The 19,790-nt window shown below is 42.8% G+C and overlaps 1 protein-coding gene across 5 annotated transcripts in view; it reads left to right on the top strand.

Moving 5' to 3' along the window:
• The window catches only part of Dip2c (disco interacting protein 2 homolog C), a gene marked incomplete in the record, with an annotated part of 458,386 nt that overhangs the window by 387,581 nt on the left and 51,015 nt on the right, over positions 1 to 19,790 (top strand). For all 5 annotated transcript variants that reach the window (XM_029567488.1, XM_017800185.2, XM_029567487.1 and 2 more), the window contains 6 exon segments: positions 41 to 121; positions 11,522 to 11,645; positions 12,113 to 12,234; positions 13,335 to 13,446; positions 13,535 to 13,644; positions 19,157 to 19,287. In XM_029567488.1, the coding sequence (XP_029423348.1) occupies positions 41 to 121; positions 11,522 to 11,645; positions 12,113 to 12,234; positions 13,335 to 13,446; positions 13,535 to 13,644; positions 19,157 to 19,287 (680 nt within the window).

The raw sequence follows: 19,790 nt of genomic DNA, 5'->3' as shown, positions 1-19,790 counted from the left end.
ACTCCGTTGGCCTGACCCTAACATCCTTTTGTCCTTCTAGTTCCTGTTCCTCTCAGAGGTCTTACAGTGGAGGGCACAGACCACCCCAGACCACGTGCTATATACACTGCTCAACTGTCGGGTAAGACTTGGAAAGCGATTTCCAGTTGCTTACCTTGCTGGTCTCCATTGGTTCCCAGGAGGTGCTCTTGTTTGGTAATACTCCTAATGTCTGAGTTTCTTTTCCTATTGCTGTGATAAAACGTTGTAACAAAAGCAACTTAGAGGGAAAGGATGTGTTTCATCTCCCAGTTCCAGGTTAAAGGCCATCATTGGGGGCGGGGGGCACAGAGATAGGAGCCCGTCTTCTTGGTAGTTCTAAATTCTATCAGATAGGAAGTCAACACTAACCCTATCCCTAACTTAATCTCTGGCCTTCAGTCTGATGTGGATTTCTTTTGTTTGTGCTTTGCTATTTGGGATAAAACTTTCTCATTCTGAGCCAGGCATGGTGGCGCACACCTTTAATCCCAGCACTTGGGAGGCAGAGGCAGGTGGATCTCTGTGAGTTCGAAGCCAGCCTGTTCCACACCGCAAGTTCTAGGCCAGTTGGTGCTACAAGGAGACCCTGTCTCAAAACTTTTCATTCTGGATTACATGTGACAATATTATGAATCTGTACACCTTAATTGGTATATGTAGCTGTTTTCGTGATTGTTTACTGAGAGATTAGTGATCTCTACAGTAGAGAACAGCTGCAATCCCTAAGAAAGGTTTTTGTCTTGGTGTTAAACCTACTTGTTTACACATAAGAAATATGTGTTAATTACAGACTCTTGGCAATTAAAATCATTATTTTTGTTATTTTTTCCAGGTGATTTTTTTTTACAAAAAATTATGCACATGTATTTGTTTTCAAAGTGTTTCAAGACAAATAACAAAAATTAATTACAATTATATTAAGCAAATACATGCTAGTAACTTACAGGTTGCCAGAGTAAAATTCCAATTTTGAATAAACAACAAACTTTAAATATATATTTTAGTAGATGTTTCTCATATTTTTTAAATCATTTTTATGTAATAAAATTTCTATTTAAATTTTGTATTAGGAAATCAAACTCTTGCTCCATAAAAATAGAGATCAGGCCCTAAATACCTAAGCAGATACTAGCAGTAAAAGTTAAATGCTAAAGTCTAATGTATTTGTTAGCCTTTATGCTACAAAAATGAAGCTTAGCCTGTATGGCAGAGTGCATAGGGTTCGGAGGGGAGATAGGGGGAGGTATGGATGGGGGAGATGGTCTAGATTTGAGTGGGAAATGTTGTATGAAAATTTAAAGGCTCAATAAAAAAAGAAAAATTCAAAATAAATAAAGCTTGGAAAATGGGTCATAGTGCAGGAGCTCTTGGAGAGTAAAGGTGTAGCTGTTGAGGTTACTAATTATCAAAGTCTGAGTGTGCAAAGGCTTGGTTTTCTAGTTATCAGAGTGTTCTTTGCATGTGATTGAACATGTACTTAAACATCCCTTACTTCCTCTGCATAAATATCAATATATGTACTTCAATTCCTTCACCTTCCTCTGCCATAAACATCCTTAATCAGTTTGAAATGATCCTGTGTGGAATATGTTCTGATGGCCCAGCATGTACTGCATCTGCACAGGAACTTACCAAGGGAGAAACCTTAGAGTCTGGAAAAAGCATCTCCCTATTTCCCCATGTTTTCTGCTTGTCTTGGAGAATTATTCCCCTTGGCACTCTGTGCTCACAGCCCATGAGGCTTCTCCTTGCCCCTGGCCACTTGGCTATAGAGCCTGAAATTTGATGACTCAGTTACCACATATCCATGCATCTGAAATGCCTGCCTTCTATTTTGTTTTAATTTCATTACATTTTTATTTATCCTGAGTGTGTGTGTGTGTGTGTGTGTGTGTGTGTGTGTGTGTGCGTGTGTGTGTGTGTGTGTGTGTGCAGCAGTGTGCTTGTGGAGGTCAGATGACAACCTGTGGACATCAGTTCTCGTCTTCCACTATCCACATAGTGAAAGGAATGGAACTCGGGTGTTCAGGATTGGCAGCAGGCACCTTTACCCTCTGGCCCCAACCTTTCATTTTCCATCTTTGCATTGACTCCATCTTCAGCCTATGGATGCAGACAAGACTTCCTTTACTTCGCACAGCTGTCGATTTTCATCTTCCGTCATGTCTATAGTATGTCTAATTCCCCTTACATCTCTTCCTCTGGGACTCCTGGTTCTCCGTGTAGTGTTCTTTTTGTAAGCTCCTTGTGACTTCTCTTTGTTCATATTCTGTGCCTTTCTAGAGACGTCAAATATTGCCTCCAAAGTGATGACTGAAATGTATGGTGTTCACTAGCTGAAACCTATTCTCTGGACATGGTACTGTCTCAGATCTTTTGATTAAAATACTTCCTCCTTCATTTAATTTCCCTAACACTACTGTGATGCTAATACCCTCCACTAGCTGTCAGCAGACAGAGTGAGTCAGATCTGAATTGTTTTACTCTGTCCCCTCAACATTGCCTAGTGCTTTGCTCTGATATATATGTGTTCAGACTCTGCTCTGGAGCACTAGTAGGTAGCTCAAGAGGAAGTGGATCCCTATAGACACAGATTCAAACTTGATGGCAGAATGTTCATGGACAGTACAATGAAAATAGGAATATTCTCCCTGTGTCTAGCTTTGGAGAAGATTCCTCAGATGGCTCCCTGCATAGCAGGCTTAACATCCAGTCTGTGTACCTGTGATTATAGTCATTTGCTGTATTGCTAATCATTGGATCTTTGGGGGGAAATGTTTACTGGGAAATGGCTCATGTACTTTAAAGTGATTTCAGCAAAAACCGCAGAAAAATCAGTGAAAGTTGTAGAGGCCAAAGTCATGAATAAATTTGCTTTGGATTAGCATGCAAAAAGCATGGCTCAAGAATGCCTTCTCCTTTTAGACGTGGCCTACTTCCTGATTCTCTCCTGACCTATGCACAGTTCTATTCTTAGATGTCATAGTGTCTTAGAAGAGTCATAGTGTTTTTGGAAAGGGTCAGATTCAAGGATCTCTTCTCTGTACCTCTTGCACATGGACAAGTGTTCTTCCTGGACCATAACAGAAGCAGTATCCCATGGTCTCTACAGTATAATTTCTACCTAAAGTAATATCTGGTATAATGCAGTCCAACAGAATACATGTTTTCTAATGGCAATGTTAGAGCACAAAGAAACAGGTGAATTAATTTTCATGATGAATTATTTGACATGTCTGAGGACTGTCATGTAGCATGTGTCCCCAGTTGCCTTTCTAGTGCTTGGTAGCCACACACAACCAGTGTTGCCATGTTGGGAAAAGTTTTTCTTTTCTCTCTCTCTCTCTCTCTCTCTCTCTCTCTCTCTCTCTCTCTCTCTCACTCTTTCTCTCTCTCTCTCTCTCTCTCTCTCTCTCTCTCTCTCTCTCTCTCTCATTCTGGCTGTTAACTGTTTTTATTATTGAACAGAAAATGTATTTGTAGACAGAGACCCACTACTTACACAACCCAGTGAGCTGCAGCTGCTTCAGAAAGAACAGTGCACAGTGTTATTCAAATACATTCACTTTCTTCTGCTTCTTTTTTTAATATATATTGTTTATTACATTTTTGTGCATTTCATATAATACATATTCAACATATTTAGGCCCCTCCTCCCCTAACAGCACCCCTCATAGTCCCACACACACACACTGAATTTCATGCATTTTTTCATATATGTTAAGGCCTGTCAAGTCAAGTTTGTGTCCCTGCATGTCCCTGGGTGTGAGCTCATCCACTGGAACCTGGTCAGCCTGTTTAGCGTGATTCCCTGAAAGAAGACCAAACTCTTCCTCACCCAGCTGATCAGCTGCCAATAGTTCCTCAGCTAAGGTTGGGGCCTCTGGGCAAAGTATTTCTAACAGTTATAAATTTGACCATTTTCCACCAGTTTTCCTTGATCATAGGATCAGTTAAGATGACTGAACCATGGCCTCTGAAGAATGTGATACTTCATATTTGTTGCATCCAGCATTCATCCATGTCCTACACTCTGTGACCATTTTAGTAAGTAGGTGTGAGGTGTGCAGGATTGATTGTTGGAAGGGTGCATATAGAATTCATTGCTGACAGTGGGAAACTTACTGTCTTAAAATGTCCTTTTATATTTTTCAGAGAATTTGTTTGACTTTTATAACAAAAACTACAGTTAATGCATTTGAGTTTGTTTGGTTTGCTTTACTTGAAATCACTTCTTTAGAATTTCAAAATATTTTTTTGCTTTTTCTTGATTCCTCAATTTTTTTAGTTATTAATATTAAAGTTTAAAATGGTGTCAAGTCCACAGCCATTGTCACTGGTTTATTGTGTTTAGAATGGAGTTTGATTTGTGAATGTTCTCTGTATTGCCATTCTGTCATGAAAACTTGCCCAAGACTTATCCTAGAAGACAGCCTTAATTTGGTGAAAAGGGAACATTACCTAGAAACCTCCTTCTTACTCACTGGTTTTCAGAGTGGAAATCTAATTTTTTCCCATAAATGTTCATGAGGATGCTGGGAAGTGATGACTGTTACCTGAGGCTAAGTGGCTGTGCTTCAGGGGAAGACTCACCTGGAACTTTCCATGCTCTTAATACAGTAATGCTTGAGAGAGCATGTAGCTGAAAACTGATAGTGTTTCCATTTTGGTAAAAGATTAGATTAAAACCTTCAAAGTGAGTAGGGACTGTGGGCATACCTCAGTCAGTAAAGCAGAAAGTGCTTACCTTGCAATCAGGAGGATGAGTTCAAGTCCCAGAACCCATGGGTTTGTTTTGTTTTGTTTTGTTTTTTAAAAAATCAAACAAAAAACAACCAACAACAGAAAGCAGATGCAATGACCTGTGTTTGTAATCTCAGCCCTAAAGAGGCAAAGGCAAACAAATCCTTGGTGCTCTCTGGTGAGCTTAGCCTAGTAGATGAGTTCCAGGCCAATGAGAGACCTTGTCTCAAAAAAAGGAGGACAGCACCTGCTTGTCCTTGAACTTCTACATGTACACACACACACACACACACACACACACACACACACACACGACTTCTAAAGAGCAAGGAATAATGAACCTGAGTAACATCTGCAGACCTATGATATGATGGAGTCATGTTATGTTCAACCTTGCAAGCTGGGAAGAAAAGCAAGAAAAACAGTAATGATTTAGATTGTTGTTGGTGTTCAAGCTGCCAGCCTACTGTGAGGTACTCTTCAGATTGTAGAGGGAAGGGAAATAGGAAACATAAATCTCCACACACATCATCAGTGCCCCAGTGAGGGATTCTTGTTCAGAGGAAGCCAGTATTCATTTAACATGTCCTTTCAAGGTCAGCCATCTTGTGGTCACCTCCTCATGTAGCCCCAGCTATGGAGCAAAACCTTTTATCAGGGGCTAGAGACATGGCTCCATGGTTAAGAGAACTAGTTAAGAAGAATTCACAAGAATTCCTAAGCCAGAAGAGTCTGGCCTCCTTAAGCACCATGTGCTTGGTGTCTGTGTACAGGCAAAACACTCATACACATAAAATAAATCTAAAAGAAAATCCTTATGTCAGATTTACATAGGAGCATACCTCTTTCCATCACAGCACCTTCTGAAGGGAATTGAATGTAATTTTGATGAGTTTCAAGTCACTGCGCATGCTAACTTCAGAACCTAGTTCCCACAAGGGTGCCTCTGCTCATGCCCACCCCATTTTCACGGAGTGTGACAGGAAGGTTAGCAATTCATTTCTTTATTAACCCCATGAAATGGCAAACAGTATTGTGAACCATTTCACAAGGTTATCAAAGATAAAAGACAGCATGCAAGTTAAAATTTACATTTCATAAGAGCCTGTAGGTAGGAATTGAGGAACTAGAATAAAACTGTATTTTCCTAAGATGTTCTTGGATTCTGGTACAGACTCATCCAAATGTTTCAAATCTCTGGACCCAAGAAAGGGAGCAAATCATGGACTTTGTCTTCTAAAAGAAAAGCTAATTATTGACAGGGGATTGTATTGGCCTGCTTTTTGTTGCTGTAAGAAAATCCATGAGAGGTTATTTTATAAAGAAAAGAGGCTTCTGTTGACTTATAGTAGAGGGGTCCCATCTAATGACCTTGCTGGCAGAGTCCCAAGTCAGTGCAGAGCACCATGTGACAGGAAGGAACAGTGTGAGTGTGGATGTCTGTGTGCTGTCTGCCTCCTCTTAGAAAGTCACCATGATTCAATCACAGAAGCTCCATTCTATTGACATCATGTAATAATTCTAATGACTTCCCCAAACTCTACCTCTAAGCACTGTAGCCTTACTAAGTTTCCAACTTTTTTTTTGTCTTTTTGAGACAGGGTCTCCTTGTTAGCCAAGCTGTCCTGGAACTCACTATGTAGATCAATCTGGCCTCAAACTCACAAAGATCCACCTGCCTCTGCCTCCCAAGTCCTGGGATTAAAGGCGTGCACCACCATGCCCTGCCTGTTTCCAACTTTTTAATACTGCATAGTTGAGTATAACTTTTAACCCACAATGCTTTGAGAAAAACTCAGATTCTATCCAAGTCACAGTAGGGATCCACTTTAGCTCTCCTGAGGACAGGAGGAAAACCAGTTAAAGAAATTGTACAAACCTTAGGCTAAGACAGGCATACTATAACAGCGGGGTGGTGGGGGATGGGGCGGTCCTCTGTAACAGGAGTCCCTTCATGGGGACAAATGGGTATGCCTGTTGTGCCAACTCCCTTCTGAGATATTCTGCCACTATGCTATGAGGCTTATCCCCCATGTGTGACCACAGGTGGTGTGCTAACTATCCTTGTAAAAAGACCATCACACAGCACTGGAAAGATGGCTCAGCAGTTAAGAACACTGTATGTTCTTGCAGAGGACCCAGGCTCAGTTCCCAGCACCCACAAGGCAGATAACAACAGTCCATAACTCCAGTTCCAGGGGATCTTCTGCCCTCTTCTGGCCTCTGTGGGCATTGCACACATGTGCTGCACTTACAGACATGCAGGCAAACCACTCATACACATAAAATAAAAAATAAACTAGAGAGATGGCTCGGTGGTTAAGAGCACTAGCTACCTTTACAGAGGACCCAGGTTAAGTTCCCAGCACCCACATGGTAGCTAACAGCTATCCATAGCTCCAGTCCTAGGGGATCCAATACCCTCTTCTGGCTTCTACAGGCATTGCACACATGTGGTACACTTATATACATGGAGACAAAACACTTATACAAATAAATAAATAAATAAATATTTATTTATTTATTTATTTATTTATTTATTTATTTATTCATTTAAAAACCACACCAGTTTCAAAGTAGGTTTGATGGGGCTCCCACCCAAGTGTGGGCATTAAGGTAGTCCCAACCTTACCATGAACTGTGCTATGCGTTCTTGTCTCAAAGACACTTTGAAGAGCTCATGAACCTTAAGTCCAGGAGTGTGTGTTTTGTGTGTGTATGAGTGTATTGCCTGCATGTAGGTGAGTGCACCCATGCCATACAATGCCCACAGAGGTCAGAAGATGGTGTTGGATCCCCTGGAACTGGAGTTAGGCTGGTTTTTAGCTGCCATGTGGGTACTGGGAACTGAACCTAGGTCTTCTGCAAGAGCAGCCAGTGCTCTTAACCACTGAGCCATCTCTCCAGCCAAGTGTGCTTTGATTCATGGCAACAGATGTGTCTCTGTGAATAAACACTTATGAAGGCACCCATTTCCAGCTTTGAGCTATATCTCTAGAGTCATGCTGTCTCATAGCACTGTATCTCAGCATTTAGCTGCGTCCTGCCTTCATTCTTGCTCTTGTTTATATATATTTCTGTTTTCTTACTGTTTGAATCTTCCTCAGATGCAAATAAACAAAGGAAAGTGTGTGGAAAGAGAAGACTCAATTCAGAAACTTGTAAGCTAAGCATCTCCTCTAAAACACTAGTCACAGCATCAGTGGGAAGGGCTGAAGGCCAATTTAGCAACTACCTGGGGAGCTTTACACTGCCTTTCCTTCTACAGGTCCTAAAAGACAGTACCTCAGCCTCACAGAGCCACTGTGATAAGGAATTGTTTGGTAAATGCTTTTGCTAAATACAAAACAACCATATGTGTATCTTTCTTTAAAATATTTTATTTTTTAATTTTATGTGTATGAGTGTAATGTGTGCATGTAGGTAGGTGCATCTGTGTCATGCAGTACCTGTGGAGATCAGAAGAGGGCAGAAGATCCCCTGGAACTGGAGCTGTAGAAGGTTGTTAGCTGCCATGTGGGTGCTGGGAATTGAACCTGGATCCTCTGCAAGAGCAGTCAGTGTTCTTAACTGCTGAGCCATCTCTCCAGCCCCCCCCCCCCCGCGAATATGTGTATCTTAATGCATTATAAAATATTTTCCCATCAGGTCCCTTCCTCCCCATCCACATGTATGTTTCTACCAGGTCATTTGGGCTGGGAATTTGGTGTTTTGTATGTTTTTGACCCTGCATCCTCACAGCCCTGGCAGCTCTGGCCACCTTGCCCTTAGAACTGTTTTCCATGGTGTTGCTCCTCGCTCCAGCTCCTCTTGGACCTCATGTTCATACATAGCATTCGGTCAGGGATTTCAGTCCCTCACTGTGCTTCCCTGTGGGTTCCACCAGCTCCCGCACTCTTCTTTCAAGCTCCCCACTTAAATGTGCTTAGCCTCGTTTTCAGCTGCTGTAGTCTTCCTCACTTCACACACTGCTGGGCCAGAATTACCTGTTGTTTAAAGAAAGGCCTATTTATAAAGAAGCTGTAGACAGTGATCTCTTCACATCCGTTATTAATGTGAATGAACTAGAAATTGGGTCCTCAAGAGTTTTTGTTGTTAGTTGAATGTTTATAATTCGTGGAAGAGAGTTTATCTTTTAAAAGTCCTTTTGTCTGTTTTGAGACAAAAGAGGTTATTGCTGTGTAGTATAGGATGCCCTCAAATTCATTAACGTAGACCAGGCTGGCTTCTAACTCTGATTACCGGCTTGCACCAGGATGCCCAGCTATAATTTATGATTTATTTGTGCTTTTCTTCACAGTGTAAATAGCCTGCTACCAGTCTTCCCTAGTAACTCTCTTTTAAGGTATTTGAGTCCATGCGTATTTTCTGTCTGTTTTTACATATTTTGAAAGTCTACGTGAAAATGCACCTGAACTCAGAGCTGAGATGCCGTAGCCAGTTGATGGCTTCTGGGAGAGGGAGTTTCAGTTTTCTTTAAGGATGTGACTCCTGGTAGGCTGAGCATATTCCCATGGATGGCTCCAAACCTATGACTGTATGGGCAGCAAAAAGTGGACTGCACGAATTGTTTTTTAAAAAGGGGTTGGGGGAGGTGGGGACTGGAGAGGTGGGTCAGTGGTTAAGATCACTTGCTGCTCTTGCAGAGGACTCAGATTCAGTTTCCAGCACCCACGTGGCAATCAAAACCATCCCTAACTCTAGCTCTGCATGTGGTGCACTTATACATAAGCACGCAAAGCAGTCATACACATAAAAAAAATTAGAAAATTTTTTTAAGTTTTAAAAATATTTTTTATTTATTATTTTTCATTTTATTTTATGTGTATGTGTGTATTGTCTGCATGTAGGTAAGTGCACTCGTGCCGTGCAATGCCCACAGAGGACAGAAGAGGCCATAGGATCCCCTGGAACTGGTGTTATGAACACTTATTACCTGCCATGTGGGTACTGGGATTCGAACCCGGGTCTTCTGTAATAACAGCCGGCATTCTTAACCACTGAGCCATCTCTCCAACCCTAAAAATTACAAATTAATAAAAACTGTTTTAAAGAATTGAGAGGGAGAAGTTGGGAGTGGATTTGGGAAGGGTTGGGCGGGGAGTGGAGGGTGAATATAGTTAAAATACATTATATCCATGTATGAAATTCTCAAAAAATTAATAAAATATTATACTTTTAAAATAAAATGCATTTTTTTAAGTTTTTGGGTTTTATTGCTGTCATTTTTTTTTGTTTGGTTTGATTTTTGCCTTTGACTTTCTTGATTTTTAAAAATTATTTTCCTCTGTATATATGTGTGGTATGTAGGTGTGTGCAGGTGTGCAGGCATGTGTGTGCTGTTGCATGTGAAGATCCAGGTTTGATATGGGGAATCAGCCTTGATTGCTTTTCTACCCTGTTCTTTGAGTGAGCCTCAGTCAAACCCAAAACTTGCGTGTATGGCTAGTCCGTCTAGCCACTCCCTCTGAAGCTAGAATTTACACACAGGCCACTGTGCCCACCACATGGGTTCTGGGGAATCCAGACGTCAGTTCCATCACTCACATGGCAATTGCTTTAACTGCTGGGCTATCTCCCCAGCCTCAACTTCCTTGAGATTAGAAGTAGCTTTTCTCATTCAGTTTTTTAAGATAAAGTCTCATCTGATAGCTAAGGCTACCCTTGAATTCTTGGCAATCCTCGGGGCTCAGCCTCCTTAGTGTTGAGATTACAGATATGAGCTACCATGCTTGGTTGAGTGGCTTTTCTTATTAAAAATCTCAATCCATCTTTATTTTTTCATGTAGGAGTCTTTTAGCTTTATGATAATTCTTACTGTCTGTAGAAAATCTACTTAAGTCACAAAGTTGCTCAGTTTTAAAATATTCTGCTGTCTGCATGCATTAAGACCAAGCCAGACAGGGCCCAGCATGGATGGGGGAGGTAGGCAGGAGGCCCCAGCCCCAGCTGAGGATCTGTTTGCAACTGATAGATACTGAGCAGGGGAGAGTCAGTTTTCCTTACTGGTGCAATGCCTGGTAGGTTGAACAGACTCAAAGGGATAGACCCACATCCAAGAGCACTTGGGGAACACAGATTCGACCTGACAGACCTTTAAAAAAGTAAAGACAAGGGGCTAGAGAGATGGTTCAGTAGTTAGAAGCACTGACTGCTCTTGCAGAGGACCTGGGTTCAATTCCCAGTACCCACATGGTGGCTAACAACCATCTGACACCTTCTTCTGACCTCTATGGGCATTATGTGACATGGGTGTACTTTCACACATGCAGGCAATACACTCATACACACAAAATAAAAGTAAAATAAATACAGATAATAGAGGACATGAAGTGGGGGTAATAAGGTGAGGGTAGAGAGGGGTGGAGGGTCTGAATATGATCAAAATTCATCCTATGGCATTCTTAAATCAATAAAAACATTTTAAAATTCTGCTATCTCTTTAGATAATAGTTAGATTCTGATTAAATACTTCCTGTTAACACAAGTATATCTGGATACCTCTTTGGTGTACTACTTACCTGACTGGAGGAAAAGGAGATTAACTTCTAATGGACATAGTGGGGTTGGAGTAGTAGAAGTTGCTGATGGACACATTTAGTTGACTGTGGTAATTATGGTTCATTTCTCTGAATATACCAAAAATACCACTGACCTGTGGATGTTATTGTAAATGATTATGTGATACATGAACTGTATCCCAGTAAAGCTGCTCTGGGGAAGATCTCCCATAACTGCCTGTTCTTGTGATTTTCAGGGAACGATAGCGAACTCTCTGACATGTGTACAACTTCACAAGCGTGCAGAGAAGATAGCAGTGATGCTGATGGAAAGGGGCCACCTTCAGGATGGAGACCACGTGGCATTGGTCTACCCTCCAGGTAAAGCAGTGGCACCAGACCTGACTCTCCAGAGGTAGCAAGGCCAGCAGCGGGAAGAGGCACTCGTTGCCCCCCCGTGGCACTTGCCGAGAGTTGCTGGGTTGCTGCCAAGTATGTTCTCTGTGTTCATTTAGATTCTTTACAGGTTCATTTGATTAGATTACTGGAGTAGGTCATTCACTTGGTTGATGTTGATAAAGCTACGTCTGTATCTCCTAAACCTAAATGTTGAGTAGTTCTCAAGAGAAATGATATACAAATCAAACTTTAAGGTTGTCATGGCCTCTTGTAAAAGAACAGAGCAAAGAAATTAATGCTTGAGACTTACCAAATCCCATGGAGAAGAAGATGTCTTTCTCCCTTAACTGTCTAACTTCCCGGACTAAAACTTGTGCTGAGAGCAGTGGTGATTATTAAACAATGTGGTCAGCTTCAAGCAAGATTTTTCCACTTTCCTCCCTGTGTAGGAATAGACCTCATCGCAGCATTTTATGGTTGCCTGTATGCAGGCTGTGTGCCAATCACGGTGCGACCACCACACCCACAGAACATTGCAACAACATTGCCTACAGTCAAGATGATTGTGGAGGTAACCATGACCTGGGTGGGGAGCTGTGGGCCTTTTCACCCATCTGTGCTCAGTGTTGAGCTGCAGATCACCTCACATCTCCTGAGGGAAGCCACTGGCTGTGCCATGCATGTGAGTCTGCAGTGAAAGCAACAGGATTAGAAATGATCTCTGTCTCCAGGGAGTTTATCATTTAGCACTGGGAGCAGGATATGAGCTGAGCATGAAAGCCAGGGCAGGAAGCAGCTTGTGCCACACGCTGAGCATAAAGTGCCCTGGGATGGCTCCATGGAGGGCTTCCTTATCAAGCCCTTCTGGATCTGGAGGTTTCTTTTTTGAGAGTCTAGATATGTGCTTTGCTTTTTTTTTTTTTTTTTTTTTAATACCTGAGGAAGTTAAAGAGATTAGCATGTGTGTTTTGCTTATTAGAGGCAAAGTCCTAAGAAGCAGAATTAGTTGGAGAATAGTCCTGTCCTCGTGAGCTCTCTTTGTAGCTGTGTGAGAACATTGCTGTGGTGGGCACTCAGATTAGCAAACACTGAGGGCTCATCTACATGGCTTTTGGTAAAAAAGAGCTCATGCTAAGAGAGGAGCTTCTGATGCTCCCCCTGGGTGTGAAAGTAACACTGGCCACTACTTGACCTCACACTCAGGGGTGCAGGAACCCAGCCTCAGAGCCCGTGCTCTGCCTGTGTGTCTGTGTGTGCATGACCAGCTCCTGCTGCTGCTATACCCTGGCTGGCTCTTGAGAGCTCATTTGGAAGTTCTAGCAGGAGAGTGCAGTGGCTGATAGACCCTTGACTAGAGAATGGTCATCCTCTTCAACCAGAAGTGAAGCTTTGGCAGAGATGCCTGTGGAGCAGTGAGGGAGGAAGGGGACACCTGTCTAGCCAGCTAGATCAGCTAAATCAACTCTGGCAGTCTATAGGGTGATATTTGCAGCCAGATCACCCTCACACCCTCAAGTTCAGAGAAAACAGTGTTCTTGGGAATCTAATCCTCCCAGCAAGCTGTGTTTTTAACCTGTGAGAAGCACCATGCACAGATGTAATGAGTGCACTCCCCAGATGTTTCTGTTTCTGGTGTGCATTTATTCCTTTCCTCTTGTCTCTGGTCCTCAGGTGAGTCGCTCCGCCTGCCTCATGACTACACAGCTAATTTGCAAGCTGCTGCGGTCCAGGGAGGCAGCAGCAGCTGTAGATGTCAGGACGTGGCCCCTCATACTGGACACAGGTCAGCACTTAGACTGGCTGCCTGCATGCATTTGCCTGTGTGGCCTGAGTTAGAGCAGGTAGACTGAAAGCTCTATTTTCTTCTCCAGATGATTTGCCAAAGAAACGGCCTGCCCAGATCTACAAACCTTCCAACCCAGACACACTAGCCTACCTTGACTTCAGTGTGTCCACGACTGGAATGCTAGCTGGCGTAAAGGTGAGAATTGTTATGTATGATTACACTCCAGTGACACACAGAGAGACATGCGGTGTGATTATCACAAAAGCTACTCTAGACAGTCTCCTAGACCTCAGCGAATGGACTTGGACTGGGGAGCATCTGGAGACACAGCAACAGTGGGCCTTAACAGAGATGACAGAGTATTTGGGCTCCAGTGGGGGGCTGTGGGAGAGTGTCAGTGGGGACAGGCATATAAAGATGGTTAGGATTCATTGAGATGTTCTGTATGAAATACACAAAATACAATAAAAATAGACTTTAAAAAAAAAAGCTATAATGTAGATGCCTCTCAGAACTTGATGACTAATTCTTTCAAATGTTTTGGTGGAAGTTGGAGGTATGACTTACTGGAATAGAGCTTGCCTAGTATGCTCAGTGCCCTGAATGCAATCTTAAGCACTGAAAAAAAAAATCTAATGATTTTTTAAAAAATATTGCCACAGCTTTACCACATAATGGAATACTGCACATAATCTTGCTTGCTTGCTGGTTATCAAATCCCTACTCTGTTCTAAATCTCACACTCTACTTTTCTGTCAAAGGATAGGACTAGAATCAGGGTTAGTTAGTTACCTAGGGTTAGTTACCTAGGGTTAGTTAGTTAGTTACCTAGGGTTAGTTAGTTACCTAGAATCAGGATGCTAACAGCTCAGATGATGTCAGAGTCCTGTGCAAGAATGCACCACCATTAACTTCTACAAACCCTCAGGAAGCCTTTTTCCCAATGTCTTTGTCTTTGCCTTTGACACGGACAGGGGAAGTTTGTTGGGATCACTACCAGCCTTAGTAAGCTTTGAGCCTCATGCTGAGTGTTGAACTGCTTCCTGTCAGAGTCAAAAGAGAAATGCACACTTATGATCATTCTCATGGTGTAAGGAAGTTAAATCTTGATTCATAAAGATACATCTACATGAAACAGATAATGTGATCTATGTGTATTACTTCTTGGTGATTCCACTTAATTATGTACCATAGAAAAACTCAACAAGATGAATGAACTAGACTTTCAAACTCATAAATTTTTGATGATTTTTTATGAATATCTAAAGCAGAATATATTGTAATGTCAGTTATGAAAACCCTTTGTGCTTTAAGGAGTGAGAGGTACAGAATATAGGTGGAGGTGTCTGGCATATTGTCTATCCTACGTGTAGCAAGTCTCTCCTGCCTCTATGGCCTCATGGATGACAGAGTGGCCATTTTTCTCATAAAGAAATTTCTGTTTAGTTTCAGCTTTTGGACAAAATGTCATTGAGCATTCAGTTCGTTATATACTGTGAAAGTTAGGAGAGATGATATTTCCTCTGTAGTTGGTGCTATGGACTGGTTATATATAAAACATAGGAGAGTGTGGCGATGTAGCTCTTCTTAAGTTTGTGGTTTTAAACTTTGAAGGGTCCTTATTAGGTCTTTGATACACATGTGTTGAAGGTTGATAGAGTAGCCATACCAAGGACCCACATGACATCTATAATTAACTTTTGATAGGCCCCCCACAGATTTTCCAAAGAATACTTTGGAACGCTTGGTGGTGCCCCTTACCACCAAGTACTGTTCTGGAAGCCCTGTTGTGCACTATGAGTCACCTGTCCATTAACATCAGCCAAAGCAAAATGGCACCAAAAGCAGGTCTGCTTAGATTAAGTCACAGTGCATCCCCAAAATGAGAAAATGCGCTTGAGGCAGTCCACTTCCTACTCATACGCATTCAGACAGCCATTCTCAGGGTCTGTCTTAGAGCATTTTGTTAGTTTGTTGCTTGGGTTTGGGGAAAAATAATATTATCCAAATCTGAGGTTATCTCATAAAAATTGGGAGCTCTCACTTTGAGATGATCAGGCTCAGGCTCTTTGGTTGATGACATTGGCAGGGCCCAGAACTGGGCTAAGCTTAGATATGGAGCATTCATTTCTTAGTTGTTTCTTTCCTGACCTGTTTGTCTCTCTGGTGAAGCCACTCTTGAGATCCAGCAGACACTATAGCTCTAGTAGGAGACGTGAGCACCCTTCTCTCATTAGAAGTAATGTTTGACAGAGTGCTGGCCGACCTTTCAGTTACCAGCAGTGTCTGAGCTTCCACTTGGCATGCTGAGTTCCTATGGGGGCCTATAGCCATTCTTTCTTTGTTTTTTTGATATAGGGTCTCTATGTATACTAGGCTGGCCTAGATCTCACTCTGTAGCCCAGGCTGGCCTCAAATTTGCAGTAGTCCTCCCACCTCAGCCTCCTAAGTGCTGGGATTGCAGACAGTGCACCACTGTAACCAGATCCCTTTAAAAAAAGAATCCCTAACCCTAACGATGTCTGACAGAGTGAGCACTCAGCATGGCAGCATTACCCAGCGAGCTGAAGAGCCTTTTCTAGTCATGCATAGTGTCCGGCACAGAGCTTCAAAGCAATAAAGATTGCTCTGGTTCCTCATCCTGAGTACTTGGAGTAGGATTTTACTAACTCTTGGTTCAGGGAGATGGAAGCTTAGAGAATTTTTTTTTCTATTTTTAATTGAATTTTTGTGTATTTCATACAATGCATCTTAATCATATTTAGGCCCTCTGCCCTATCTGCACCTCCCATCCCCCCACCACCTCTTGATTTAATTCATTCTGCTATATATATTAAGGCCTATCAAGTCAAGTTTGTGTACCCAGATGTCTCTCCATGTGAGTTCATCCACTGGATCCTGGTCAGCCTGTTAGCATCACTCCTTTAAAGAAGACCAACTCTCCCTCACCCAGCAGTGATCAGCTGCTAATAGTTCATCAGCTAGACTGGGGCTTCTTACCCATTTCCCCACTTCTGTGCTCAGTTTTTGCCTGGTTTGAATTTTCATGGGTCTTGTAAATGCTGTCACCATTGCTGTAAGTTTATATGAGCAAGTTCCCTGCCACCTAGAAAATATTGTATCTTTATGGTCATCCACCATCCCTGGCTCTTATAATCTTCCCTCTTATTCTTGGGTGGCAGAGGTTTAAATATAGGAGTCCTATCCAGGGATACACACTCTGCAGTATCTTATTCTCTATGTTTTGATCAGTTGTGGCTTTTTGGGTTGATCACCATCTGTTTCATGAAGAAGCTTTGCTGGAGAGAGTTGAGCAATGTATTCATATTCTCTCTAACCCCTGTTCCACAATGTTCCCTGAGCCTTAGGTGTAGAAATTGCATTGTAGATGTGCTGCTTGCTTAGGGCTGGGCATCTCACAGACATTGGCTGCATTTAACCAGTTGTGGATCTCTGTAGTAGTTTTAATCTGTTGCAAAAAAACAAAAAAAAATTTTTTGATGAGTGGTAAGAGGTATATTTGTCAGGCTAGTCCAGAGGTCTCAGGTGGGACAAGCAGGAGGGAGCCTAGGCCCAAGGCGGGGATGGGAACACCGTGGAGAGGGTATGACTCACTAAACAGAGTTGATGTGAGCAGGGAGAATGGAGCTGGTCCTAGAGCAGAGCGATCCAGGAACATTTTATAAATCAGCTTTGTTTCCCCTTTAAGCAAATAGTTTGGCTCTAAGAGCTTGGAGAGAGAGAGAGAAAGAGAGAGAGAGAGGAGAGAGGGGAGAGAGAGGAGAGAGGGGATTGGAAAGATGGCTCAGAAGTTATGAGCACTTGCTGCTCTTCCAGAGGACCTGAGGTCAGTCCGAGCACTCATCAGTTTGTATCAGATAGTTCACATCTGCCTAAAACTGCAGCTGCAGAGGGTCCAGCATCCTCTTCTGCTTCCAGGGGTAACACATAGACACACATGCACGAATAAAACAGTTTTAAAATACATACACATATATATACACGCATATATTAATATATATGCGTGTATATATTCACTCTATAATAATTCTCCATTACTTTGTGTGCTGGATAGCTTTAGTGTCAACTTGACACATCTGGGTTGAGGGAGCCTCAATTGGGAAATTGCCTTCATTGGATTGGTCTGTGGCCATGTCTATGGGACACCTTCTTGATTGTTGAGTGATGTGGGAGGGCCCAGCACTCTGTGGGTGGTGCCACCCCTGGGTGGATGGGTCTGTGTTGCATAAGAAAGCAGGCTGAGCAGGGTCCAGGGGAGCAAGTCATTAAGTAGTGATCCTCCATGGCCTGTGCTCCAGCTCCTGCCTCCAGGTTCCTGCCCAGAGTTCCTACCTTGGGCTCCCTGATGAACTGTGACCTGGGAGATGTAGGACAAATAAACTCTTTCCTCCCCAAGTTGGTAGTGGTCAGAGTGTTTTGTCACAGCAATGGAGAAACAAACTACACTTGGGACAAATTCAGTAGAGTATTCACAATGCAGCCTTTCCCTGAGCAGAACTGTCAGTGACCCAGCGCTTCACAGTGAAAGGAATTCCACCCCAGCTTCTTTCATGTCTCTTACTTGTGTTGGATGAATGGGAAACCAGGTATTGGGCTGCATGTTTTTGCCTGTTGCCGTGTCCTGTACTGTTTGTCTCTGCAGTAAGCTCTCAAGAGCACACTGCTTCACAGTTGGCTTCTGACACGTTAAAGCCGTGCTGTCTGGTACAGTTTCTGTGTGTCTTGGAGCACTCTTTTCTTCAGAAGTTGGCTTGACTATCAAGGTCTCAAAAGAACATTGATTTTGTTAGATATAACCTACAGTGTTTCAAAGTCTTTCACATTGCTTACTGGGGGTTCTGTTTGGAGATGGGAAAGGAGGAGAGGACTGTAAGGAGAGAGCTTCACTGGGGCCTCCATGCTGGGCAGGGACAGGATTTTGACTATCATCTTATGATGGAATAGTCACAGAGGAAGGGCCTGAGAAGTCCAGTGCCCTACCTCAGGATCTCATCACATGACTTTCAGCAAGTTCTTTCACTTCTCTGAGCTGTCATTTCTTAAACACAAACCTGGGATTCACCTCTCATAAACTATAGGCACCCGTGTATTGTAGGAAGATGCTGTGGGGGGGCCCTGACCCTCACAAGAATAAGGCCCAATCTCCACTATAAAGGTGGACATGAACCTCTTCACCTTCTTTACCTACTTGCAGGCTATCATGAAGGACACAACCCTTGTGTTTATAGTCTGCTTCTCAGATCCAGAGTAGTAGTATTCCTGTGCTCAAGAGCCAAAAGGTTTTAGGTGTGGTTTATTTGATGAAAAGTGGAAGACTGGGAAATACAATGGCTCGTTCCTGTAATCTTTATAACTCAGAAGGTTAGGCAGAAAGGTTGTCACAAGTTAGAAGCAAATTTCTGCAACATAGTGAGTTCCAGACCATCCTGGGCTACAAAATGTGAGACCCTACCCCCACCCCCACCCCAAATGCAAAGAAAAGGAAAAAAAGACTTATGGGAACATCAACTACCATTCTTCCCAAACAGTATGACCCAAACTTGATGTAGTTGTCTGTGGTCTTAAGAACATCTTTTGTGCATCTAATACTAAGTATCATGCATTTAACACAGCCATATTGTCCCACAGATGTCATTGGGTGCTGGGTGTCCAGTCAATCATTTTTTACTGCCTTGATGTCTTGCAGATGTCCCACGCAGCCACCAGTGCCTTTTGCCGTTCTATTAAGCTGCAGTGTGAGCTTTACCCCTCTAGAGAAGTGGCCATCTGCCTGGACCCTTACTGTGGACTTGGATTTGTCCTCTGGTGCCTCTGCAGGTGAGATTCTTTAACACCTTGAAAATGGTTGGTTTCTTTTGTTGTTCCTGCTGTTTTTTTAAGGAAAGAAGCCATATGCCTTCCCTCTGGGTCTTCAGCCATGTAGCTAAGCACAGAACCCCTGGCCCTGTGCCTCTCCTGAGGCCCCAGCGCAGGGACAGATGAGTGTCTGTGGCCCTTCCACTTTCTACAGCAGCTGGATGGCATTTTGAAGAGAGTTCAGTGGGTAGCTCTGTAGCCACTAAGATGTGGTGAGGTGCTTACTGCAGACCTTGTTTTCTCACAGTCAGAGGACCATCAGATTTGTACCTTATGCCCTTAATTCTGAGTCATGCCTGATGGGAATTACCGATGTTTTCACTTCCCTGATTTTTTATTCAGTGTCGTCTTGTTTTGGCCCATGAAACCTGAGCTTGCCCCTATGGTCATTGCATTTGATTCTGCAGCCTGCTTGGTGCAGGTGCTCAGCAAACACTTATAGAACAAATGATCAATAGGATAAA

The sequence above is a fragment of the Nannospalax galili genome, unplaced genomic scaffold (genome assembly GCF_000622305.1).
Source record: "Nannospalax galili isolate Female #2095 unplaced genomic scaffold, S.galili_v1.0 scaffold399, whole genome shotgun sequence".
In the NCBI taxonomy this organism is placed as follows: Eukaryota; Metazoa; Chordata; class Mammalia; order Rodentia; family Spalacidae; genus Nannospalax; species Nannospalax galili.
The sequence above is the reverse complement of the archived record's forward strand: the minus strand, read 5'-3'. Positions and strand labels throughout refer to the sequence as shown.